Raw genomic sequence first — 27,933 nt, forward strand, 5'->3', positions numbered from 1 at the left:
TACAAGGTCAAAATTTTGGTATCAAAGAAAAATCTTGTCACAACAAATGCATACATGAAATATATCAGTGGAATTTTTAGTGAGATACAAATTTAGTGAATTTCCCATAATAATGCTATATACATGTATATAGTTACTAAGAGACTTTATAATTCCAGGAAAAATAACTATTACCTCTGATATTACTGCAGGAATAAATTGTTAATGATATTCAATTTTAGTGATCTCGATCGATCATCACTCTAGCTTGAATAATGCCAAAATTAAATCCTCGCTAAAAAATTCTGCTTATAGGGTAGTAAATTGGTGGAACAAAAATCAATTGTCTTTAGATTGATGGCGACCTATAGCACTTTCCTATGAACTGTGAATGAATCTCATTTGATCACGACCCTGGCATTGATTCTCATCAGCAATCATTGTTCATAACCCTCTGTTCCCTATCATATCTGTGTCCAGCTAATACCTGTGTCACATTACACTGCAATTAGGTATCCGACTAGGTAGCGGGTTCTGAGCGGCCTGAGAATGCCAAAATCTGAAAAGTGTCCGGCCGGGGACCATGCGGTGAGAACACGCCATTCAGGGCCCGTATACCCCACCGGCAGCTTTTAGCGCGGAGTTAAATCCTGGCGATGTCAACCCCATCGTAAGATAACGCTCACGTGCTTCAGCGATTTGTAGACGTAGGAACGGCAGTCTCAGATGCCTCGGAGGATTGGCCATGTCGATGTTGATGGCAACAGCGTCGATGATGATGTTGGAGATGATGACGATGACGATAGGTATTTATACACCAGTTTGCAATTGCCTTAATTGCACTTAACACGCATGAAAAGGCAAAGGTCACCGAACGATACCCGGATGTTCTCAGAACGGACATCGTCCGGGCTTCATCCGATACCCCTCAGGTGTCCGAGCGGTGACCGCACGGGGGTACCTAGTCCGTACGATGTCCGTATGGGTACCGGACGTACCCCTCCTGGTTACCTACCGATAACCTTACGGATATCGGGCGGCCACCAACACCATCATTCCATACGCTCCCCGCCCGGTAAACATACGGCTGCCTTCCTTGTCCCGCCCGAGGTGCGGGCGGTATATGAGGAGAGCTAATCACCCGGCAGACTTGGAAATGTGTTCCTACGGTGTTAGATCTTGACAGGTCCCCCACCGATACCTATACCTCGCCCGGTACCCGCTAGTAATGTGACACAGGCATAATAGTGTTCAACAGGTGATAAAAGTCATTATACATCAGGTATCCACATATGTGATTGTTTGATCACAGGAAGTTTGAAACAGCATTCAATTTCATTCTCTGATATTGCTGTGTTTATGAACAGAGCTCATATTATCAAGTCTTGGATGTGACAAAGTTATCAAGGTTTGCAATAGTTTTTCATTTTTCAAAATTGAAGGTTGTAGTTTAAAAAATTGACATTTTCAAAAAGCTACTAGAGTAACCATTTTCCACAACACATTGTGCATTCACACTCTCTGCCCAAGGAATTTGTATATGCAACCATGCACATTTGATCTTCTGCAACAACAAAAAAAACAAGGAAATATTCGCCCCCGTATTATTTTCGTCTCTTTCGCCCTTGTTGTTACTGGGCAAATTCAAGAGTGAGAGAAACTGTTTTCTCTCATCTCTCTTTTAACACAACTATGTCTGGGTGAATCTAATATGGGGCGAAACTGTCTGCACGTGTAGAAAGGCCAAAATAACATGGGGCGAAAATAACCCTGTATACAGTACAGTATAATTTGTCCAAACCGCTCTGTCAATTCCGGTCACAAAATATAGTCCCTAACATTTCTTTTAACAAATCCTTTATTAATAATTCCCTGTACTCTGGATACTGCGTATTCTGTATATCGGTCGGCTTACACAGTCCCAACTGCTATCAATTAACTTTAATTTATCCTGTTTAAACCGGCCGCTCGTTGATGTACCACCCTAATTGTATTCGGTGTACACAAGGTCCCAACTGCTCGTAATTAGCTCTAATCATCGCATTCAAACCAGCCACCCCACGATGACCAACCTGTCGGTATTCGGTCGATCACACGCGGTGTACACAAAGGGTGTCTCAAGGGAAGCCACAGGTAAGTAAAAGAGTGCAACTGGCGATGAGTCGCGATCAGTTTAAAATAAAACCTGATTTTTAGGGAGTGCACTTTTCAATTATGACAGCACCACGCACAAGGTAATGGCGCCCTCCCCCTAACGACAGAGACGAAAACTGACATTAAAAGATAAAAGTTCAATTAATCGATGAATTCGATACATTCTTTGAATGAAACAAAATCGGTAACAATCCTGTTATGTTTTCCAAAAGCAGGGTTTCCCCTCATGGACATCTCGGAGCTCTATGGCGAGTCAGACAGTGATGATATGTTACCACAACTCGCCATGTCCGGTCGATCACTCGGCATTACATCAGTTTCCGTTTCACAAATTGAGACAGTTGAAAGTGATACATTTTACAATGAAAGCTGGGAAAGACAAATTTTAGACGAACACAAAACAAACTTGACGAACGTACATAATGTAGCACTTGATAACGGCGATGATGTAGACGAAATTGACAATTTACCAACAGAAAATTGCGCGAATAATTCCCAGATTTTAAATTATTTAATAAAAATTGAAACTTTTTCAAATGAGCACAATAATAAAACACTGATATTTATATTTCTACATTTTGAATTCTTTTGTGATATAATAAAACATTAGCAATCATTACACACGTACATGTATGCATAGATAGTGAATACAAGGGAAGCAACTCTCATTCTTGTCAAAATTCTGCACTCCGTACTCTGTGCAAACCGGCCAATTTCTTTGGAACCACACATAGCTGGTTTAGACAGATTATACTGTATATCTACTGTATATACACTTATTAATTCGTAACATCTGAAATGTAAGCTGAACCTTCTGGTAGGCAATAAGAAAAGCCAGTTTGGGTAATAACCATGATTCAATACAACCTCGCATTGGGTCAAATGTTGTCTGACGCGTTTCCTGATTGTTAGGACGTTCTCGGCACACTGATTTTGACTACGGATAACACCATTTACCTGATCAAGATATAGGGCTCATGGCAGGTGTGATCGGTCGACAGGGGATGCTTACTCCTCCTAGGCACCTGATCCCACCTCTGGAATATCCAGGGGTCCGTGTTTGCCCAACTCTTTATTTTGTATTGTTTATAGGAGTTAAGAGATTGATCACTGTTCGTTATCTTCACCTTTCATAGAAGACATAATAATCTGGATAACCTCTAACACATATTTAGCGAAGAATAAATCATAGATACTAAACTAAAACTACATTGCACACATGAATATATGCACTCACACTCTTAATACTCTCACAGGTTAATGTTATGTCCCTTGTTAACAATCTCTAACTTCAAAATAATAGATGCATGCATTAATTCAAATTTTAAAATATTTTTAATCTTTACAGGATTTTGTTTACTTTCATTTTAATGAACAAGAATTTACATCAATTTTGTGTTTCATAATTCACTGCAGGATGTAAATACGTGTGTATGGGGTACCCATGTAAATTTATATAACACCCCCCCCCCCCAAATCTTAGGATTCCACAGTAGTATAAAAAAGCAATTGAATCAAGTTTACAAAAATACTGTATGGTTTCTTCATGGATCACTGGATGTGGGCGGAGTTCATCTATGGTCATTGTTATTGACTTCTGGAGAACTCGTATCCAGAAATTTGGGTACGGATTCTTCTGGAGAAGTCGTACCCATCAATTTGATATCTATAGGTACAAGTTCTCCTGGAGAAAAAATTTGTTATTTGTGTCATAAAAATCTGAATATGAGTTCTCCTGGAGAAAAACTTTGTCATTTGTGTCATAAAAATCTGAGTATGATTTCTCCTGGTAAAAAACTTATTGTCATTTTATCATATAAATCTGGGTACGAGTTCTCCTTGATGTGCACATGCTGGAAAATAGAGGTACACTATAAAAATAATATGTTTCATGCCAAACAGCAATTCAAATAAAAAACAAAACAAACAAGTACGATCATTGTATATTATTTACTTTTTTTTTATTCATTTGAAAGGCATGTTCATAGTAAATTATGTATAATGTATGAAATCTCGATTTTTTCAAGGAGAAATCGTTATGTACCCAGATTTCAATACCTAAAATGGTACAATTCTTAATGAGATAAACTCGTATCAAAATTTCAATACTAATATAATGTTAATAACAAACTACCCAAGACAATTAGCAAAATACTTGTACTCCTCCTTTTCTCTTAGACAATCTATTATATTTGGAAAAATCAACAACTGAGCTATTTATACATTATATACTTATTATACATGTATACACATGTATGTATATATAATTATAGAAAATGTTATTATGCGCAATTATTTGCATTATATATTATTATATCAATGTTTAAAGTGGCATATAGGCCCGACGGGCCGGGTGTTTATTGATTTGTGTATTGTGATAAAATTGGATGTATTAATATATGTACACATGCCACTATAATAAATAAAATTACTTACTTACTTACTTATAATGACAAAATTTTTCTCCAAGAGAATCCATTAAATAATGGGGTTTTTTTCTCCAGGAGAACTTGTACCCAGATTTTTAGAACAGAAATGACGAAGTGTTTCTGATGGAGAACTTGTACCCAGATTTCTTAGATAAAATGACAAATCTCCGGGAGAATTCATACCCAGATTTTTATAATACAATTGACTAAGTTTTTCTCTAGGAGAACTCGTACAAACTAATGACCATTCACCTTTAACCAATACACATATTTACAATCTGTTTTTTTTGGTGTAATGTATCTAAATAAGGTTTTATAAAATCCAACTATAATGCCACCCGATCTCATTCGTGCACACGCTTTTCTATTTTTTAATTAGTTAAAAATACATAAGTCTTTCAACATAACACTGTCCAGGTCATTTGTTTTCGTTTCAATGAAGCATAATAGGTCATAATGGTTTACGAATTCTGTAAAATCAGGGTAATGTAAGCATCTATTAATGCCACATACATAAATGGATAGGATTTTTAGATTGTTTAAATTTTTTGTGTTGGTACTTTCCATGTCTGTACTTTCCGTGTTGGTACATTCTGTGTTGGTATTTTCTAGAGAGTTAAAGTCTGAATGTTCAATTGGGTCACTGGTTATGTTAGTATATTTAACCATATGGCAGGAGCCTTAGTTCTTTGCATAACAAAGAATTGTGAGCTCTGTATCTCCCATGTACCTTGACAACTGACATTCAAATTTTTGCTGACCATTAGAAATAACTTAGTTAAGCATTCTAAACATTAAAAATGGAAAAATAATATTAGAAAATTTTCAGCTCAAATCATGCCCATGTCCCTTTAAATCTCTTGCGGCATAGTACTGCTGATAATAGCTTAGCAAAAATATTCCATCACTTTTAAAAGTAAGACTATTATGGACTAAATTGTATTACTACAATGCTTAATGCCATTATTTAATTGTCACTGTCAACTATAATCAAAGTTCTGCTAATGTACTTTATTTATACATAACGTAAATTCAATATACACGTATCTTCCAGTTTCAAGAGATCTCATGGCTTAAAGAACCAATGAAAGGCCCAAGCTGATTCATTAGGAGTTTGAATTGACATTATATATAAACAAGAGGTACTGTGAGCAATGCTCACTAAGAATACCTCCCGCTTACCCCAATCTCCCAAAGGGTGTTGGTAATAGGTGTAAACTACCTCTTTTCTGAGTGTAAAAAACAAATGGCATGACAAACCGAACCATATTGCTGCTTCGATGTCCAGTGTGCTTGACTTGACCTTTGACCTTTTGACCCCAAAATCAATAGGGAACATCTTCATCCCATGGGTAGTCCATATGTATGATATGGTGACTGTAGGTGGAAAGGATAACGCTTTAGAGCCCGGAAACCATATTGCTACTTCGATGTCCAGTGTGCGTGACCTTTGACCTTTTGACCCCAAAATCGATAGGGAACATCTTCATCCCATGGGTAGTAAATATGTATGATATGGTGACTGTAGGTGGAAAGGATAACGCTTTAGAGCCCGGAAACCATATTGCTACTTCGATGTCCAGTGTGCGTGACCTTCGACCTTTTGACCCCAAAATCGATAGGAAACATCTTCATCCCTTGGGTAGTCCATATGTATGATATGGTGACTGTAGGTGGAAAGGATAACGCTTTAGAGCCCGGAAACCATATTGCTACTTCGATGTCCAGTGCACTTGACCTTTGGACCCCAAAATCGATAGGGAACATCTTCATCCCATGGGTAGTCCATATATATGATATGGTGACTGTAGGTGGAAAGGATAATGCTTTAGAGCCCGGAAACCATTGCGTCTACAGACGGACGGACGGACAGACAGACGGGCAACCCGATTCCAGTATACCCCCCCCACAACTTGTTGCGGGGGGTATAAAGATGAATTCAGCAATAACCAAGATGTGTTTGTGAAACACAAATACTCCCGATAATGACCAATTCCAAAGATGGCCAAGGTCACAAGGACAAATATCTTGGTACCAGTAAAAAGATCTTGTTACAAGAAATGCTCATGTGCAATATGAAAGCTCTAGCTAATATTTACCATTTAGAAGTTATGACCAATGTCAAATTTTTTAAAAGTAGGTCAAATGCCAAGGTCAAAAGGTTTAGTATACCCACAGAAAGGTCTTGTCACAAGGAATGCTCATGTGAAATATCAAAGCTCTAGCACTCATTGTTCAAAAGTCATTAGCAAGGTAAAAGTTTTTAAAAAGTAGGTCAAACTCCAAGGTCAAGGGTAAAAATTTTTGGTACCCATGGAGAGGATGTCAGTGATGTCATAAAGATCCGATTGGACTTGTACGCTGATGGAGTGATGCCGATAACAGTGACACAATGACACCCTGAAGCAGTGATGTCATAATGGTAAAGTAATGTACAGACAATAAATACAGATCTCTGAATTAATAGATATTTTGTAAACATTTCATCATTAAAGATGAAAATCACAATAATTCCTAATTAGGAGTAGTGGTGATGGACTTTAAACCTTGAATTTAAGGGAAAAAAATTGAAACTTAATAAATCCAATGTACACGTACTGTGTATCATTTGCTTTTTGAAATACGAGGGTTGACCCAAAGTCGTAGACTATGTTAATAATTTTCGAAATACGCATCAAATCCGAATGATTTTTTACATGAGAAAACTTCTACATATTCTAAACAAAAATGCAAAATTTGAAATAAGCAATAAAAGAGATAAATGAGATATTACGGAATAAAGAGAGATCCATATGCATTGTTGGCACACGTACAAAAATAAGTAGATATTTTCTTTGTACCACTCAATTAGATGTTTATATCAAATATATCTCATTCAAATTTTTATCAATGGAATCAGTGATGTTTTCCATGTAATATGCTGGTTTTACAACCGCAGAACATAATATACGGCAGAAAAGTGATTTCATTTTAAAACGTAGCTGGAATGAAATTTGAGCAATATGGCGACGTCGACGACATTCTTGACGCACAGAGAAATTATAAAATATTGTGTAGGTCGTGGTTTGACCCCCACTCAAACAAAACAGGAGATGGAAAGCACATCAGATCACCGGAATGTTAGCAGGACACCAGTATTTAAATGGCACAAGAGATTTGTGGAGGGAATGACATCAGAACAAAAGATGGGAAGGCCATAAAAAGAAAATAACGATAGTGAAATCCTGACGATAGAGGATTGTCATTGATGGAGATCGTCATCAGACCATCTGGGGCGTAGCAGAAAGAGTGCAGATCAGTAAGTAAGGGGTACAAAGAATTCTCTCAGACGATCTTGGTATGAAAAGAGTATTAGCTAGATGGGTACCACTACTGCTCACCAATGAAAAAATTCACAGATGGGCAAGATTATCCCAGATATTTATAAAGAAACATCAAAAAGATCTACATTTTCTCGGTAAAATTATTACAATGGACCAAACCTGACTTCATTATTACGAACCAGAATGAAAAAGACATTTCCAGTGTATGGAAAACTGCAGAATCACCACCCCCTAAGAAGTCCACCAACTCTATGAGAAATATTATGCACATGGTATTTATGGACAGACAAGGGATCATATGAGTCATGCTGTAAACTCAAAGTATTATTCCAAAGTTGTTCGCCGTGATTTGCTTCATGCGATAAGAAAGAAATGACCAGCTCTAAAAGAACATATTGAAAACATTTATCATCATGACAACGCCCCCGCACATACATCGGCTGAAAAAGATTTAGAACTTTGAGTCATCGGGTTTCAAAGACTTCCACACCCACCCTACTCCCCAGACTTAGCACCACTCGATTTTGCCTAATTGCCACTTTTGAAGGCCAGCTTGAGGGGACAAAATTTTGAATCAGAAGAAGAAATTAGAAGAGCAGTGAGGAATTTTAGCTTGTCTCTGAATCAGGAGTGGTTTGAAGGTGTGTTTGACAAGTGGGTGAAACGCCATAAAAAATGCATCGCGCAGGGGCCAGTACTCTGAAAAGGAAAACTGATAACGTCATGTGATATGTTTATGACGTCTAAATTTGTGCACCGACAGCTATGAACATACTTTTTAAATTTGTGTTCTATGTCATTATGAAAAGAGATAATATTATGAAATTTTGTACACAGGAACACAAAATAATGCTTTTAAATAACAAAGAAAAATTAATTTTAAAAATTCTGACGAATAAATGAGTTATTAACATTGTCTATGACTTTTTGAGACAACCCCCATATACAGTGGAACCCCGTTATTACGTTTTCCATTTTGTCACGATAAAATAACGTAATACCGGGGGCAACGTAATAAACGTTCCCAGTTAAATCCGTTAAAAATATCATTTGGAAATTGTATATCGTCCGTTGGTACTCCGTGAAGGGGTGTGTGAATATATCTATACTGTTTCTTTGTTTAAAAGACTATGATACTTTGTTTTATTTACATCTTATCTTTAATGTCCGTAATTCTTCATGTTCTTATCCCTTTTCTTTTTTCGGTGTAGGATACATAAGGATGTTTTGTTAAACGTTGCTTTTTCTGCATTCGTTTGGACCGCCATTTTGTTCAACTTTAAAACAATGCGTTCATGTAAATTTCTCTCAATAACTCGTTCCGGTTCGTATTCAACATTCGTATTTAAAAAATAACAAAACATCGTTTTTATTAAGTTCTCTAATTACACAATACACAACACAATAAAAAAATTCCCGCCCAAAAAACAACAAAACTATAGACACAAAACGCACACGATACCCAACACTTACACACTTCTCACCAATGATAAACACGGAGAACAATTTAAGCGCAATCCACATAAAAAAAATATAATGATGCACGAAGATTTCATTTATAACGCTAAATGATGGCACTAAAATCACGTGCGCATCAAGGGATTTTAAATATTCACCGAGGTAAATGCTGTGCACAAATCGGTCGATAGATTGGTGTATGTATGGACGAGATTTACGAACACCCAAGCTGCATGTCGAAACAACGAACAATTTTTTTAATTGAACACCTTTAATCACCTATGTCCAAGCAGTTACCCAAGCGGTTGTAACATTGCTACGATAAATCTTGTCTTTCTTGTTTGGTACCAAAGCTTTCCGTGAATAGAGTTTTAATATCGAAGGTAATCACACTATGCTGAGCTGAACACGCAGGCGGTTGAGAAATTATTTCTTTGATTATCAAAATATGAAAAATGAAGTAAATTTCATAGAGTACAATTTCTAAATAAACATTATTTAATTGTTTATCACTGGCTTCTATACGGGGTATTCACCTGTATTGATGTCGCTAGATCTATCGAAGCGTGATCAGTCAAGCGTCTCTAATCCCCAAACAGACCAGGAAATTTAGGTGGTGACTGCCTCAGGCAGTCAAGGTGTGAATGGCTTATTATTTTGAGAATCACTATTGAATAATTAGGGGTTTATTACGTTTTTGTCGGAATTTTTACAACGTAATACCGGGTCCCGGCATTTTAGGACAACGTAATAACGAGGTCTATTTTATATAGGTTTGTTAAGAAATGGTTTTGTGCTTTGAAATTCCAACGTAATATGCGGACTAACGTAATAAAGGGGGAACGTAATAACGGGGTTCCACTGTACTAACAAAAAAGTGTTTTTTGGTCAAGTTACTTCAAGTTTTTGTTAACTAACAAAAATGATTGATATTCTCATGAGAAATATGGAACTGAGTAACTACATTGGTGCAATGAGTAATCTAGCTATCTGATGCAATAAACTGAAATTAATACTTTCATTCCAAATACAAAATCTCTATGCTCATTAAAAGCAAGAGCAATATGTTATTCAAGAAAAACTGACGCCTTTTTTTCAGAAATGTCTTTCAGAAACTAGGAAGTGAGGCAATAAACTGGGTTTTTTTTCTTTGGCTTTAATGAACAAGAATTAAGTAAAGAAATACCAACCATCTTTGTCTCATGATAATTAAATATCCAAAGTAATTTCCCATGTGACAAAGAGGAAGTCATTTCTGTCTCAAGACTAAATTGTACTTTTCTAAAAGTCTTCGACAATGATGGTGTATCTGCCTAATCTAATACTTGTGTCAATCTTGACACACACAACGCATTTGACATTTCCTCTAAAATTATTTTTTCATTTCCTTACTTGTATAATATCATTAAACTTTGTATATCGGCCTGGGTAGCTCAGCAGTTAAATCATCTTATTAGTAATACAACGGTCCTGGGATTGATACCCGATTGTTCTTAATTGACACACACAACGCATTTGACATTTCCTCTAAAATTATTTTTTCATTTCTTGCTTGTATAATATTATTAAACTTTGTATATCGGCCTGGGTAGCTCAGCAGTTAAATCATCTAATTAGTAATACAACGGTCCTGGGATTGATACCCGATTGTTCCAAACATTTTTCTCTTACTTTGTTGATACAGTAATGAGCCAACATTTTTTTTTTTAATGTTTTAATTTTTGCTTGCAACAACCAAGAACAATCAAAATATGCTAACTCTAAAACAGACATGGTAGAAACAAGATAGAATGCAAGTGAATTGTATGTTAAATGTCACGAAAAATTATATATCATTGGGAAATGCTGTGTAAGTCCTTTAAAGAACTGAAATTTAGCTTCTTTCAATGAAACTGTCAACTTTGGCACCATGTTGATAGTTGAATTGCATAACATGTAAACATAAACAGGGCTCGTACCTTTTATAAAAATGAAAAGTTTAGACGTCTCCAATTACATCTTTGCATCAGGTTTGTAGCTATGTTTTACATATGTATCAAATACTATCATATTGTTAATAAATCATTTAAATAATCCCCCCCCACCACCACCAAAATTGTGTCCATGCCCCTTTAAAGTTAAACCATTTTCTGGACAAAATGTATTTTTCATTTCCATATTGTGCTCTAATCCATCAATTCAGTTGGATGCAGAAAAAGAAGTATGGCTCAGATAAAAAATCTACATTTATCGGGTGTATATCAATAAACTGCCGTGGAAGGTTCCTGAGAACGGTATGATTATAAGTTAGTACAGTAAAGGCGAGATATGCATGTCTGTTAAAAACTTGATTACACAATTCAGTGAAGTTCTTCTATGAACATGATTACGAAAGATGAGATAAAGATCTAGCGAGTTGTCCATTTACACGGCTTCATCTGCAGTGATTCGGTGCAGTTTAGGGCTTTATGAGGTGCATACCATTGTTTAAACGACTTTGTTCATGAACGTGCTGTCAAAGCATTCAGGCAGCCTCTGTAGCTGAATGAAACGAAACAAAAGACGACAGGTAATGACGACCGTGTTATGGGACATTACATTCAGTTCATCTGAGTAATTACACGGACATTACAGGCCTTTTTGTATACTAATTGGCTGTGATATACGTCAGCTTGTTTGATATTGAATAAGACAAATGACTATAAATGACTTAATGAATGATGAAGCAAATGCTGGTTTATCCATTTACAGTTTTTTTTTAACCCAAATTCTTGCATAATACTTTAATGCCGAATTGGCTACAATGCTCACTAGTATTTTCAAATACCAAAATGATCAAATCAGAAATCAGTCATCACCCATGTTTTGTTTTATGAATTTTCACGCATCCTAAAGCATAGAATCCAGAAAATGACTGATGTCCTGAATGCCTTGTTCACATATAAATACTCTGTAGTCACACTGGTTCCCGAATCAATTGGTGTGAACAAACTTGAATGCTCACTTAGGATACTAAACATATAGATTAATACGACAAACTGTATCAGAGACTGCATGGTAGCTATTGAAAATAATTTCTGAAAAGATCTTTTCAATGCATTCCTACCTAATATGTAAAAATTTCAACTCTAATCATAGATCTTTGTCGCTCATGGTTTGAATAATTTTCTTGAATCTACATTATGAGGATACTTGTCATCATTATTTAGTAAACCAAATTAAGTTTATCTTGAAACCAAATTGTGTTTATCTCGAAGGAAATGAGTATTAGAGTTTCAACAAACGATATATTCCTAGTGTACAAGGTTAAAAAGTTAATGAAAATTGCTCATATCTGTGATAACCCTGTCGCTATAGTCACTTACATGTACATTCATCACTGTGATCACATGTTTCTGCTAAGGCATGGCATCTTGAAACAAGTTTTTACTAGGTTTCATGATTTAAATTGGGGCCTTATCTTAACCTTGGTCTTTGCGATACTTGAGCATATTTGGAACAAAATATAACTTTTTTTTTCATTTGTAGCCTTTTCATCAACAAATCATTATTTATCTACATAAATAATAATAAATTCTACTTAAATTTCATACAACCTGGCTACTCATCTAAAAATACGGGTATTAGATGATGCACCTGAACTATGAATGTTGATATGTACATCCATGTGGGTGAATCACCTTGCAAATTTGAATCAAGTAGCTAGGTCAATAGTTCTTGGAAATGAATCATTTTACGAAACTTTAACCTGTTTACCCATGTATGGTAAAAATTATCTTCTGTTCTTCCCACTTGTTCAGAAGTGTTTCATTGGCTGACAGCATAGTGTTAATCAAATTATCAGAGAGATTTGGAGTACAGTGATAACAAAATTAGACACCTGTTGTCAACATATTTTGCAGTAAAGGAAATCTAAATTAACAAATTTCACGCAAAGATGTGTTATTTTAATTCATACGAGATTGAATCCCGTGGGGATCCGGGTTAGAATAGGTCCTCAGTACCCCTTGTTTGTCACAAGAGGCGACTAAATGGGGTGGTCCTCCAGATGAGACCGAAAAAACCAAGGTCCCGTGTCACAGTAGGTGTGGCACGATAAAGATCCCTCCCTGCTCAAAGGCCGCAAGTGCCAAGCATAGGCCTAAATTTTGCAGCCCTTCACCGGTAAATTGGCAACGTCTCCATATGAATGAAATATTCTTGAGAGGGATGTTAAACAATATTCAATCAATCAAATCAATCATACGAGATTGATGCCTAGACTATTTTATGGCTCTTAAATGGACCTCAGACTGTTTTGCATGACATGCCTACATCAATAACATAAACTTCTAGTTTTAACCCAAATATAAATGTTTGAAATTAATTTCCTTGTATTTCTAGGCATGCGGCCTGCTAAAGTTCAAAGGAAAGCACAATAACCAGCTTGGGCAAATACAAGTATAACTGAAAAGAATGTTTGATTATTAGTGAATGAATAGTAAACCATGAATATTCAAAGGGGAATTTAGAATTCAAATACTCGGTCAAATGTCCAACATTTGTATGCGTCATGATGGAAAACAGTCAATTGGGTGGGAGATTTTCTCTCATAACAAGAGCATACTACTTGATACCACTTCCTTTATATGGAGAGGCAAATCAAATCTAATCTTCTAAAAGGGAAGCAACTCTCAACCTCATGGTACATTTCTTTTGATGCCCCCCCCCCCTTCTTTTTTTTTATACATCAAAAGTAAAAAAAATGGTTTTACACTGTGTGGAAACAAATATTCTGCATAATTGATATTTCATTAACTTTATGATATCAAAATCACATACATGTACTAATTAATTGAAAAGTTGATATGAGTTCTTTTTGTGAGATGTGAAAAATTATAGTTATCGCGATTAAGAGATTAATAAATTTATTGCAGTTAGCAATTTACACGGGATCCGGAATGTGAATTATATACCCGATTATTAAAGGGAAAAAATGAAATAAGATATTCTGTATCATTATTTATTTGTTATCGTTCTTTTTTTCATTAAGCTTGATCTATTAACGAAACTTCTGGAAATGAGACACAATATTTGTGTCGCTTTAAATTCTAATCATCTAACGACCTGCAGAGAGGCATCTGTACGAGACTGAAAGGAAAGAAGAATCTAATCAATTTATCCTACATTTCCCTGTAATTTGAACTTACAGATCCTGAAGTGTATTACTACACCATTTGAACTGTTCCGTTCCCGATAAGAACCATTCTGTTCCCACATCAAACTGTTCCGTTTAAACTGTTCACCATTTCTTTCCCAGCCCAAAGTGTTCCATTCCCAGACAAAAGCGTTTCGTTCTCATCATTCCCGCATGGTCATTTGGAACTCGCGCGTTAATCTGTTATTGTAGGTGATCATGGCACTGGAAGTCACAGTTGTACGTACATTTCATGTTTTTATAATGCATGTACAAGATAAATGCATGAATATTGGTACAAAACACATGTGTCTAAATGTCTTTCTTTACTATGTCAGAAATTGAATCAAGGATCTAAATGATCCAAAATCACTTTTCTGGACAGCAAAATAATGGCAGAGAATTAGTATTTCTAATGGCAATCTAAATTGTCTATATATTTTCAAACACCAATTATAAGTAATGATTTTCAAGTCTCATTTCAAATCATACAGATTATAAGACTATAAATAATGCTAAGAGAATGCAACTCAAGTTTCATTTGATCAATAAATTGTGTGAATCTTCAAAGATTTTGTCAAATCAGAGACATTCATACATACGTCTCTGGTCAGATACTGCAGTTTCACTGATACATGATTTTGTTGAAAATTATTCTAAGTATGTTCTTCCATTATGAGCAAAATTTTGTGGTCTAGCATAACCTTTGAAAAGTGGTAATATACAACAAAAGATGATGATATCTATAAGTATTTGAATAAGAATATAAAATTTTTAAACCATTAACAAAATATGTTTACTGCATTGCCCTCCCTACAGATCATGCTGGTATAAAGTGTATATCATTCTTTGCAACATATAGAACCCATTTAGACTGGCCATATTCAGTAGAAGTACACAAATGAAGATGTTCACTCATGAAGTTTGCTCAACAACCTGCATAAGTCTTATATTTACTGTGTTCATAAAATTTCATTTCATAGGTCATAGGTCAAATGTGCAGAAAATAGATTTTAACCTCTAAATGATGTATGTTGTATAAAATGATTTAAAATAAATGATTAGAAATAGAAACCATCATGTGTTTCAGGTTTGTGAAGTATCTATAACAGAATGCACACACTCTTTAGATAATATTCAACCTATTAACCTTTAACAATTCAAAGATAAATTCTGTACTGAAGATTCATACAAAAACAGCATCAGACACTAGCTGTTCCAGTACAAAATTAATGTACAAGATTTGCCACCATTTCCACTACATGCTGTTGTACAGTTTATTTCAATCCACTGCAATACTTTCTGGTGTTCATGATATAAGATATGCAGAAGTATAATATATAACATAAACCTTGATAAGTATGGAGCGCCAAATTAACATAAACTCAAATAATTGAAGATATCTTCAATTATTTGAAGATATCATCAATTCAATTATTGCTCTCTTTAATTGAATTAATGCGCGCATTAGATCAATTATTGCTCTCTTCAATTGAATTGTAGCGCGCATCAATTCAATTGTTGATATCATTAATTCATTTGAAGAGATCATTAATTCAATTAAAGCGCGCATCAAATCAGCTGAAGAATTAATGCTCCCATCAATTCAATTAATGCACGCAATAATTCAGAATTGAAGATATCATTACTGTGGATTTACAGTAAGTGTGAACGAGACATATCGGCAAGTACATGATGTGCTTCAGATAGTTCATTGGAAAGTCCCCGAGTCATTTTAAAGAGCGCTTTTGATAGGTCTGTTAAATTATAAGTAGGCGGTCCCAAGTATTTGGCATTATATTATCTCGTGCCTAACAAGTGTAAGTTTCACTATTTGATTTCAGTGTAAATTGCACCGTACGTAGCGTGAGATTCAATATCGGTTTTGATTTGACAACGGAGATTTGAGATTACGTTAATAAAATGTCTTGTAAAGTTTATCTTATATATACTAGATATCTACATGTATAAAAGTGATGGGATATCTTATAAAGAAAAAAAATATAAGATGTCTTATAAAAGATACAAGATATCTCGTAAACTTTAGAAGAAATAACTTTTATCAGATACCTTATAAATCTTTTAAACAGGAATAACTGTTATACTTATAATCCATCGCAGTATCAATAGGTATGGGAGGGGGAATACAGGGTGAAAAAGGCGAGCTCCGATATGTAAAGAAAAGGCAGGATAGCAATATCCCAGAATTCAAATAGTGCTGAATATTCAAAAGAAAAAAAAAAAATGACGGGATCGAAAATGCTGCGGGAAAAGGCAGGATCCACAGTTGCCTCTATATCCCAATAAAAATTGAAAGGTTACTCCCTTAAATTCCTGTAGATACTTGTCAGTTTTAAGTGATCAGAAATTTCTGTACATGTTTCTATAGGCGATTTTGTCCGTTTAAGAACAATGCTTTTGTTTTGTTGTCTCTTTCACATTCGCAGTTTCCATATCGTTATTTTTAAAATAAATCTCTCAGAGGATATTTTCGAAATCTTGCAAAGCATTGGAAAAGATCGATGTCGGAAAAAATTCTTAATTCAAATAGTTAGGGGGAAGAGGGGGTAAAAACTCGTAAGTTTCTGTCATACGACATGGATTACACGTTAGTGGGGGAAAAAAAAAGACGACTGACTTTAAAACCACATAATAATACATTTTAATAAACGTTTAATAGTTTCAATGTACACTTTCATTTGTTTACTTGTTAATCGATTAGTTTCAACATACTTCATATTTAGTTTTGTATTGGGGTGGGTGGGGGGTGGGGGGTGGGGGGGTCTTGGTGAGAACTATGCGAACTCAGTTTTCTCTAACATTGAACATTTGATCTCGCCCCTAAAATAATTTGTCAGATTAAGTAATAAGATCAATAGATATTCTACTTCGAGAAAACATTTATTTTCAACACATGGCATGCTTTGATGTCTTTTACTGTTATATATACCCACATTTTCGTAAGAAATTCGGAAGTAACCATCGCTAGATACTGTTAATTGGATGTACAACGGCAAGTTCTGTGAATTCTAGCAAAAACTAAATTCCCCAAACCATCCCTCTCCTGTACATGTAACACATTATTAAAGAAATTCAGCATTTCGTTAGCATTTGACGCGCCTTCTATAACGTCATAGCAAAGATTGTTAATGTTGCGATACTGGCGTACCTTTGAACCTATATCACTGGTCCACCCCTAACTGTATGTCCATAAGAGTTTGAAATTTTATCAGTAAAGTTAATAAAATGTACTTGATTGACCATGCAAGCCATAAGCTATGGTCAATCAAGTACATTTTATTAACTTTATTGATAAAATTTCAAGCTCCTATGGTATGTCCATGATTGCGATTACCCGTTGTACGAACGCGACACTCGCTTCGTCAATATATATATACACATATATATATATATAAAGTCTCTGTTTTGGAAGTAAAATACAGAAAAAACTCTAAACACTTTGTTGAAATATTTCGACCGTGTTACCGGTCTTCTTCACAAAAACGGTCTTCTTCACAAAAACACGAATGAAGAAGACCGGTAACATGGTCGAAATATTTCATCAAAGTGTTTAGAGTTCTCTCTCTCTCTCTCTCTCTCTATATATATATATATATAACTGACTCGGCCTAAATTGCAATAAAATCAGTTGCAAAGAAGTTTTCAACACTTCGTTCGTGTTCAGACCACAGGGGCTCGTCACGAATTGACCCTCTCTATTCTATATTTACATTCATTTGTAAATATAGAATAGACGATGTCAAATTTTAAAAAGACAAATATTTCGTGACGAGTCCCTGTGTTCAGATGAAATATGCTTCTCTTGGATTTTCTTTGCAGTTTCTTGAAAGTCATTTCCCTAAAAATTTCTCGCAGCTCTACAAATTAAAGACACCTTTGGTACATTGTCAGGGGTACAAATATTTCTTCTTAACAACTTTTGTCTGATTTCTCTATAATATACACTTGATTTCTTTTTAATTTCATACTCGATAAACAAAAGTACATCCGGTGTGAGCTTCATTGGCGACATTTTCGGTGCAAGAGTTCCCATGATTGACAATTTTATAACATGGCCTTTGCGACGCCGAATTTCTTACTGATTTTACCATAAAATAAACCCTCGGCATGTAATTTTAAAATCAACATCATTGTTTTAGTTGGTATTGGTTTTCCCTTTTCGCAGTCTCTTCCATCGTGCTAAAAGATTATGTAATGACACGCTAGCGCAAAGACACGTGTGACCATCTAGAATTATTTTTATTCCCGCCCCTTTAAATATTGGTCCAATCGCAGTGATTGTTCTTTCCTTGATGCGTCATCATTGACAGATTTGTTTTGAAACCAACTATCCGAGACCTCAGCCGAGTCGTTCACACTTACTGTAAATTCACAGTAATTATTTGAAGAGATCTTTAATTCAATTGTTGCGCGCATCAAATGAATTGATGATATCTTCAAATAATTGAAGATATCTTCAATTATTTGAGTTTATGTTAATTTGGCGCTCCATAGATAAGAAGATACCTAAACTCAACATTTAGATACACTGATGTTTTTTCTATTCATTTTCATTCATATGCTGATTCGATATATCCCGGTGAACTTGAAATAAAAGAACACCACAGAATCTTAGATTTGTATTATTTCATATTTGGATGTTTATGGCAAAATAACAACTAGACTTATTTCAAATGAGGTGACATCAGCTTTTCCACTCTCAGCTTCCCATATTTATGTAGCAATGTTCCATTATCACCAGCATTGGTGTCTATGATTTGTTATGTGAGAGCATGTTCTGAGTCTTTTACAGGCTACAATGTTCCATTATCACCAGCATTGGTGTCTATGATTTGTTATGTGAGAGCATGTTCTGAGTCTTTTACAGGCTACTGACAATAAGTTGATGTTACAGAGGCTTCAACAGTCTCATTTAAAGTTAGCATTTAATTTGCAAATTCTATGGCTGCTCTAATGATCTTATTTGCAAATACAACCTGTCTTTAAGGCTAAGGTAGCTCACTACACTAAAGCTTATACTCTTTATGACACTATGTCTCAAGATGGCGATTTAAATGTTTTGTGAAATTATTTGTATCGATCGATTTGTTTGTCTATCATCATAGCTCAGTGGTTAAAGCATTGGGCTGGTGAACCGCATATCTCGAGTTCAAATCTGCCAGATTCTTTTGTCATATGTGTTGAAATAATTTTTTTGAAAATCATGTTTTTATCCAAATTTGCATATTTTCTGCCTTTTTGGCATATAAACTTATTATATATCATCATATCTTTTATAATAAAATCAATTGGTACTGATTTGAGAAACTACTTCAGGGTGTAGTGATCGAGCCACCTTAAGTAATGTCTGACGTTTCATACCAATTGTTAATGACACTTGCTAATAAGCTAATAAGCAAACTTTCTTCAAATATGATGAAAATTCAATTTATGTTTTTATAAGTAAAATGAATTCAATTTACCATATGGAGTGTAATTTTATTCCCAAGATTTCTAAATTAAATCCAAAAGAATGAGGAAAATTTATATAGAGTTATACATAGGGAGGGATATTATATATTTCAAGGGATATTATTTTTGAATATTATACTAGTCCCTTTATATTCTTTTTTTTATCAATCTTATATTTGTACTTATTACAACCAAACAAAACCAAAAAAATATATAATCAATCTATACATCCATTTTTCTGGTATCAAGTGTCCTTTTAAGCTATTCTATTTATATTGATTTTGATTATATGGATTACTCTATTTATCTGATCAAGATGGAGGGCTCACAGCAGGTGTGACAAGTCACCAAGGGATGTTTACTCCTCCTTGGCACCTGATCCCACCTCTGGTATATCCAGGAGTCTGTGTTTGCCCTGTTCTTGATTTAGTATTCTTTATTGGATTTACGAAATTGATCACTGTTCATTATCTTCACCTACTTTCATATTAATATCTGAGAATGTTGTTTCTAGCTCCATTCACCTAACGGTATCACTGTCATCATATTACTAATTAAAATCGATTCAAGAACAGAAATGGTCGGGTTGCTTTAAAATATGTTATCTATCATAGAGACAAGCAGTACAAAACATATTGGAAAACTGACATATAAATGTAGAATTTTTTCAACCCCCCCCCCCCAAAAAAACCCCACAGAAGCAATTTTAAAATGTCACATGTATAACTTCAAATATTTTTATAACATCTATATAATGTACAAGGTCTGAAAAATGTCAAGTAAAAGTTGTGAGAGGAGTTGGTTACACAAAGTAGGTACCACACTTTAAAAATGACAAAGTTCAACAACATCATGTACATGTAAATTTTTCAAAGAATGTCTGATCACTTCCAAAAGGACACATGCACATCTTCAATGCTTCCATAACAGCTGTACAAGGTCTGAAGGATGTCAAATAAATGCTGTAAGAGGAATTGTGATTACAAAAATAGATACCGTCTATTCAAGACATGATAAAAAAAAATGACAAAGTTCAACATTAAAAAAAAAAGAAAAATGTCTAATATCACTTTCAAAAAGACACATGCACATCTTCAATGTGTCCATAACAACTGTACAAGTTTGAGGAATGTCAAGTTAGAGGTGTGAGAGGAGTTGATTACACAAAATAGGTTACCGTCTATTCAAGACATGCTTAAAAATTACAAAGTGCAACTACATGTAAATTTTTCGAAAAATGTCTCATCACTTCAATGTATCCATAACAACTGTATAAAGTTTGAGGAATGTCAAGTTAGAGGTGTGAGGGGAGTTGACTACACAAAGTAGGTAACACTGCTCTCAACATTACTTGCACTGGTGTGGGCTGAATCTACCCAGTAATCATGTATCTGCAAGCTGAAAAAGTTTGAAAACTGTAAAATCTATATAAAAAAATAAATAAAAAAAAAAAATAAATAAATAAATAAATTCAAAGTCCAATGGCTAATAAATCTGCTGAAAGTAAGTCAGTTGGGATGAACAATTTGCCTCAGTGTCTATACATAGTCCAAGGTCCATAACTCTGCTAACTGTAAATCTAACTGCAACTTATCAATATACAACTACACACAAAAACCAGCTCAATATCTGCAACCAATGCAATAACAACAACAAAATCAAAGAAAACTACAATTATGGCAGAAAAATGGAAGGATAAAAAAAAAGGGGGGGGGGGGGGGGGGAGGAACAACACTATGCACAAGCCATTTTAAAGTAAGGGCATAAAAAATTAATTCAGGTGAGCTAAAAAGATGGATGGCATTTCATTACACAGAGACCACATGACAAATGAGAGCATCCACAGCACCCATACGATTTGTTAAAAACTATAAGGTCAGAAGTCAAATTTAAAGGCATGGAGCTTACATATTACATTTTCCTCAAGCAGTACAAGGGATGATGGTGAAAAGTGCTAGCTGAATGACACGTCACTGAGCTATGTTAGGTCATAAAGACCAATTGTGTATGATGTTTATGCCTAGAGAATTAAGACTAAAGTGGTTAACCTGGATAGGTAGCATATCATAATTATACAAAAGGCCACCCAACAAAGCTACATTTATACAGCTCTTAACCTCCTTAAGCACAAAAGCCCTGCAGGTATGTTACATAAATTCAAAGAGTTATTCAAACATTCTAAATTGAAATACAACAAGGAGAAACAAGTCTATATCTACATGAAGCATGTAATGTATATCAAAATGATGTGCATTCCTGTTATAACAGAACAGACAGGAACCCAGGGGAACTTTCAAACAAGCTTTGATGGGTTTTTTTAAAGTCTCACAAGAAAAGTAAAAAAGATACCCAGATTTATGTACATTATACAGCTGAAGACCGAGGGTTTCATGCTGAGGAAATTATTTAGAACAATACAAGCTGATGATGAACTCTCAATTTAGTTCAACAGTGCGAATGTACTAGGTTGTATCATAAAAAAGAAATAAAAAGCATTGTCTTAAGGAAACCATGATTTAAACTCAATGAAAGAGCTGTAAAATTGCAAAGATGGATATGAAAATCTCTTTTGATGTATCTTATTACAAGACTCAGAACAACATGATTATGTAGAGAGTAATGCACTCTGACAGTTTATAGTTTCAAAACAAATTCACTGTCCTTAGCCATCATACAATGCATACTTTCTCTAATCAAATCAATCCTCTCAAGATTTAAAAAAAATTCAATTTGAGGAAAAAAAATAAATAAAGGAACCAAACAAAAAAGAAATATGAAATTCTTTAGTTAAAGAAATTTGTTCTACTTAATATCCATGCTATCTGATTCTTGGTGAATAATTTCATTCTCGACATTTAAACATTTTATTCACAAATAAATGAATTCATAAAGACAGTGTAATCGTTGAGTTAAAACAAAATAAAGCTTAGATACACCATTGTTTCATACACACGGAGAGATCATCTAATGTATTTCTTGATCATGTTGATATATATCTCTATGTCGTGCAAAGAAAAAATGAACACTTTGTGATTGCTAGACTAAGTAATGTATACAATAATCAATAAGTACCACCTACAAATCTTATGCAAGTGAAAAAACGGGGAGGCAACTTTTACTTATTCCGTAGAGCTATAAAGTATCCATGTGCTATTGGTAGCTTTTAACCACGGCAACGTCTGTCAATCAATGTTCAGTAAATACTCCCAAGGTCTCTCAATGGCAGCTGGTAATCAACTATAAAAGTCAGATCTCCTTTAGTGGAAGTCACTTTGTTGCAGGAGTCCCAACTTTGGTATTATTGTCTGGGAGCTTAAATTACTTGTCAACCTCTAAAGTGAAAAGTAACCTTGAAGTAGATGGAAAGATTGGTGATTTTTACAAAGCTAGCTTGATTTCATGTAGTGTCCAATTATATGATTACATAGCTGGACCTTGCAAAAAGAATTGTGTGCATTTTATCATTCCAAGGCATCACGAGAATACAGGAGGCTACCTACAGTGGAAACTGATTATTCAATTACCACCCATTGCTAATCCAAACAGAAAAAAGTGACAACAAAAGTGGCTTATTTCATGGAGGAAATGATATTTTACGACCCTACACTGCATCATAACTTTTGCAAGACATGACTCAGGTACATATTTTATTGAATCCACTCTACTTCTGACATCAGAAGCAACTAAAATTCCTTGTTTTACGCTCCAAATAACTGACGTATGAGGGTATTAAATCGGTCTACAACTGATGGAAACATTTAAGACAAGAATGCAACATTTTACTTATTTCTTTTGAAAATATTTTCCACAGTGTAACATTGGAAAAAAAGCCATATATTCCAAAATAGTTGCAGACATTGCCTGAAGGAGGATTTAATCTTTGGCACTGAAATTCAGAGAGCTATAAAAGGGATTAATTCTGCTTGTTTAATTGAACTATTGCCGTTAGATATCCGGTGTTGGATGCAGTAAACTGAAATACTAAGGCTGGAATACAAAACAGGTGGGTTACTATCAGGTGAAATTCTAATGTAAAATTATCGCCATCCTTAAATCAATTTTTATCTTCTGAGAAAGTGTGAGTACATTTGTATGCAGAAGTCAATTAGCAACTTCTGTCTGCTTACTGAAGCAAAGCATATATTCTACAATGAAAACATAACAAGCCTTTTTTCTTTCGTTGTCAGGGAAGGCTAGTAAATTAAAGACAATCTTCACTGATCAGAGGACCCCATGGAAGATCATGAAATCAATATATTCCATACTTTATCTCTTGCCCATCAACAGAGTGCATTGTAATTCCTTCTAAAAGAACTAAGCAAAAATTTGATCAACTTTACTGTAAGGAATTGAGGATGATGAATTCTTCCAAAATGCCAAATTCCACTTCCCAAGAAGTTGAAATGACATCTATAGGGCAAATTGTAGAACCTCAAGCATCAGGCGAGGCATCCGAGTTGCTTTTGTTGGAATTGCTGTTTCAAGTGTATCTTCCACCTGTTCTGATCATCCTTGGAACTATGGGTAACTGTCTAACTATTATTGTACTAAGGAGGAAAAACTTCTGCCAGTGTTCCATCAGTTTTTACATTACGGCTTATGCTTGCTGCTCACTGCTGATGCTCTACCTCTTCCTTGGAACGGAGTGGTTCTCTAAAATCCTCCACCAAAAGTCCTTGGATGAAAAAGCAGACTGGCTTTGTCGTGTGTGGCAGTTCATCAGCAGAGTAATTTCTTACTCTGGGATTTGGTTTGTGGTGGCTATGATGATTGACCGCTTCATAGTCATATGGCACCCTAAACAGTTCTCTTCTCTGTGCACCATCTTTATGGCCAAGTTTGTGGCGATCATCATCTTTGTTGGATTAGTGGTCATCAGCATTCATGCTATGTGGACTTTTGAATTGATGAACAACTCCGGCTGTTACCCCTACCACAGAGAAAATGATATTCATTCCCTCATCTGGCCTTGGGTTGCAGCAAGCTTTTATTCCTATATTCCACTGGCCTTGATCTTCACCTTCAATGTGTTGATTTTTACTGGAATTTGTTTAAAGAGGCCTTTCAAATCCCATCAGACACAAGAACATCATTCACTGCTCTTCACATACACAACGCTTGGTACTTCGATGGTGTATTTCCTTCTTGTGATGCCCGCAACCATCATCAATGTTGTAGACATGACATATCCCCCCTCATGGCTACATGACAAAGAACTTATGATACAACTTGCGAAGGCACGCTTCACCGCTCATTACATGGCTTGGCTCAACACAACCATAATCTTTTTCATGTGTTTCTTTTTTTCACGGACCTTTCGTGCAGAAGTATGGGATCTGCTTTCTTCTGTGTGTTGCAGACATCGTCGGAGAATCTATGAACTTCAGTCTGGGTCCCAAAGTACCCATCTTGAAACAGACTCTTGTAATGAAACAACACCTCTATGAGGGGCCCAGTTTGTGAGTAAACTTTAATGAATACTGTAGATTCCTGACCTTACAGAAGTACTCACTCACAGATATCAAATTACGAGAACATGCATTCAGGAGTGGACAGTTGATCAAGAGTTTTCAGATAAGCAATATAAAAATGAAAGGCAAGTGGTGCTTCTGGTTCTAATTTACAGGACATATTAGGAATCTACAGTACTGTTCAATAGCAGTCTTTTGACAATGACAGAAATAAAGTCATATTGATTAATAAGTAGCTTCAACAAAAGGCCCATAGGCCTTTAACTGTCACCTGAGTATAAGTTAAAAGCATCATTAGCCCTAAGGACTCAGAAAATTATAATAATTTTCCTGTTCTGCAAATCCAAGACAATTTCTAATAGTCAGCAACAGTATAAACCAAGATGTGTTCTTAAAACACAAATGCCCCTGAAAGTACCCATACTTATGAAAGACTTAATATAATAAATGTTATAATGACATCAGTCCGGTAGAGTCAGAACCCTGGGGTTGTGAAAGTAACAATTTTGGTACATCCCTGTCTCCTTTTCCTAAATATGTATTTAGTTTTCACACAGTGTTTGCAAAATTAAAAGTCTTTCAAATGATAAAAACAAAAATCATAGTGATAATTTTGGCCCCCGCCATGGAACCAAACCCTCTACCCCTGAAATCATAAAATTTACAATTTGGGTTGAGGGCTACCTGCTCCTTCTAAATATCTATTTAGTTTCCATTTAGTATCAATATCATAAAAGAACACATTATATAAACATTAACACAATATGCCGAGTTTGGCTCTGCCCTAGAGTCAGTACCTCTACCCCGGGGATCATGAAATTTATTATTTTGGTAGAGGCCTTCCTGTTCTGCAAGACTATACATTTAGTTTTTCTTAACATGTGGTTGTAGAGGAGATTTCTGAAAATTGGTCGATATGTGCCCTACCACTAATGCAGATGGGCTGAAATCTGTATTTTATGTCCCCCTTGTCCCAAAGATGCTTGCCAACTTTGAAAATAATTGGAAGGGTAGTTCAAGAAGTTTAAAATGTTAAATTGTTAACGCTTAACAGTTGACCTACGACTCACAACGACAAACCAATAGCAATAGGTCATAATCTGAGTGAATCAGCTGACCTAAAAATGGCATAATTCAGCCCTGAATTTTTCCAAAACTTGCAATCATTGTTTACAGGTATCATCAGTATAGTTCAAGGTTTCTTGTCGTCTACCCTCTCATTATGACATCATACTCAAAAATTGGCTTTGTTATATAACACCATTACCCTGCATCATCATTCCCTAATTGTTGAATTATGTGAAATATGCCAAATTATGCTTTAGGACTTTTGCTAAATTTTTCATGTGAACCCTATCTCTGATAATATTTTTCTAATATCAACTAAAAAAGCATGTTAATAGCTATTTTAAAATCTTTTTGGATCCTGGGCATGTTTTGAGCAATGTTGATTCAGATGTCTTTTATCCCATAGACTAACTCAATGGATAAAAAAATATTTGGAATATATGGGTAGATGGAGGCCTTGTCTGTACAATTTCACAAAAAAATTAACACTAACTGGCATTTCATTAAACTGCAAATTAACAGGGCCGAATTTTATGCCATTCTTGAACCTATACTTTGTTGAATTTATGTGAATGTATGAAGTTTTATATTGTACATTTGTTCAAGAACTAAATGATCATGATTCCATTGAGATGTTAGATGAAACCTAAATCATCAATGAATAAATGATATTTTGAATTGATTGCTGACTGCTTCTTTTTGTCTGTAGTACTGGTAGTATACCTCTCTGAGGCATAAAGTACTTTTATCAAAATATTCCTCATTTCTATTTCATATAACGAGAGTCTGACTCTCCCTTTGATTTATATCATTACAGAACTACGATTCATTTAACAAGAACTTGCGCCTGATTTCAATGGCACTGTGCAATGAAATCATTAGTATGCTTTCTATAGATTTTTTTCTCATTATGCCCTCTGTCTTCATACGGTGATACACCATTCAAATGGCTCAATTTATCTACAGGATGTCTCAATCATATTAAGGATATTTTTAGTGCAACAAATATAAATCTTTTCGCAAATATGCTATTAAGACAGTTTTTAATCAAATCATTTTGATACTGAAAAAAGAGGAAGGTGTTGTAAAATATGACAAATTGTCTGAAAAAAATAATTAAGCATCACAAATTTTCATACCTGCTTTTTCTAATGTCAATGTAATTCCATCACTTACCAGAACAAGATTTGAATGAAGCTATAATTTTCTATAACACACATGTAGTACATAGCATGTGTTTTAATATTGTATGGGTAAGCTTAAATGTAAAAGCTTCTTTTGAATAGTTTACATACTCCCTGAGTGTACATGTATATGAACTCTGTATTTTGGTATATGGATTATAGGTCTGAAATTGTTTGCAGAAATTAGAGATTCCATGATCTTTATTATAGTACTCACTTTGAAAAACATCTTTTTCTCTT

The 27,933-nt window shown here is 35.0% G+C and overlaps 2 protein-coding genes across 3 annotated transcripts in view; one reads left to right on the plus strand and one right to left on the minus strand.

Moving 5' to 3' along the window:
* The window catches only part of LOC125651468 (ATP-dependent RNA helicase DDX1-like), a 211,718-nt gene that overhangs the window by 29,926 nt on the left and 153,859 nt on the right, over positions 1 to 27,933 (minus strand). The window lies entirely within an intron of this gene.
* LOC125651485 (cysteinyl leukotriene receptor 2-like) lies at positions 23,157 to 27,191 on the plus strand. Its single transcript, XM_048880109.2, has 2 exons — positions 23,157 to 23,973; positions 24,158 to 27,191. Exon 2 carries the CDS (start codon positions 24,326 to 24,328, stop codon positions 25,415 to 25,417), a length of 1,092 nt encoding a protein of 363 aa, XP_048736066.1. The 5' UTR covers positions 23,157 to 23,973; positions 24,158 to 24,325; the 3' UTR covers positions 25,418 to 27,191.

Source organism: Ostrea edulis, chromosome 1 (assembly GCF_947568905.1).
Source record: "Ostrea edulis chromosome 1, xbOstEdul1.1, whole genome shotgun sequence".
NCBI lineage: Eukaryota > Metazoa > Mollusca > Bivalvia > Ostreida > Ostreidae > Ostrea > Ostrea edulis.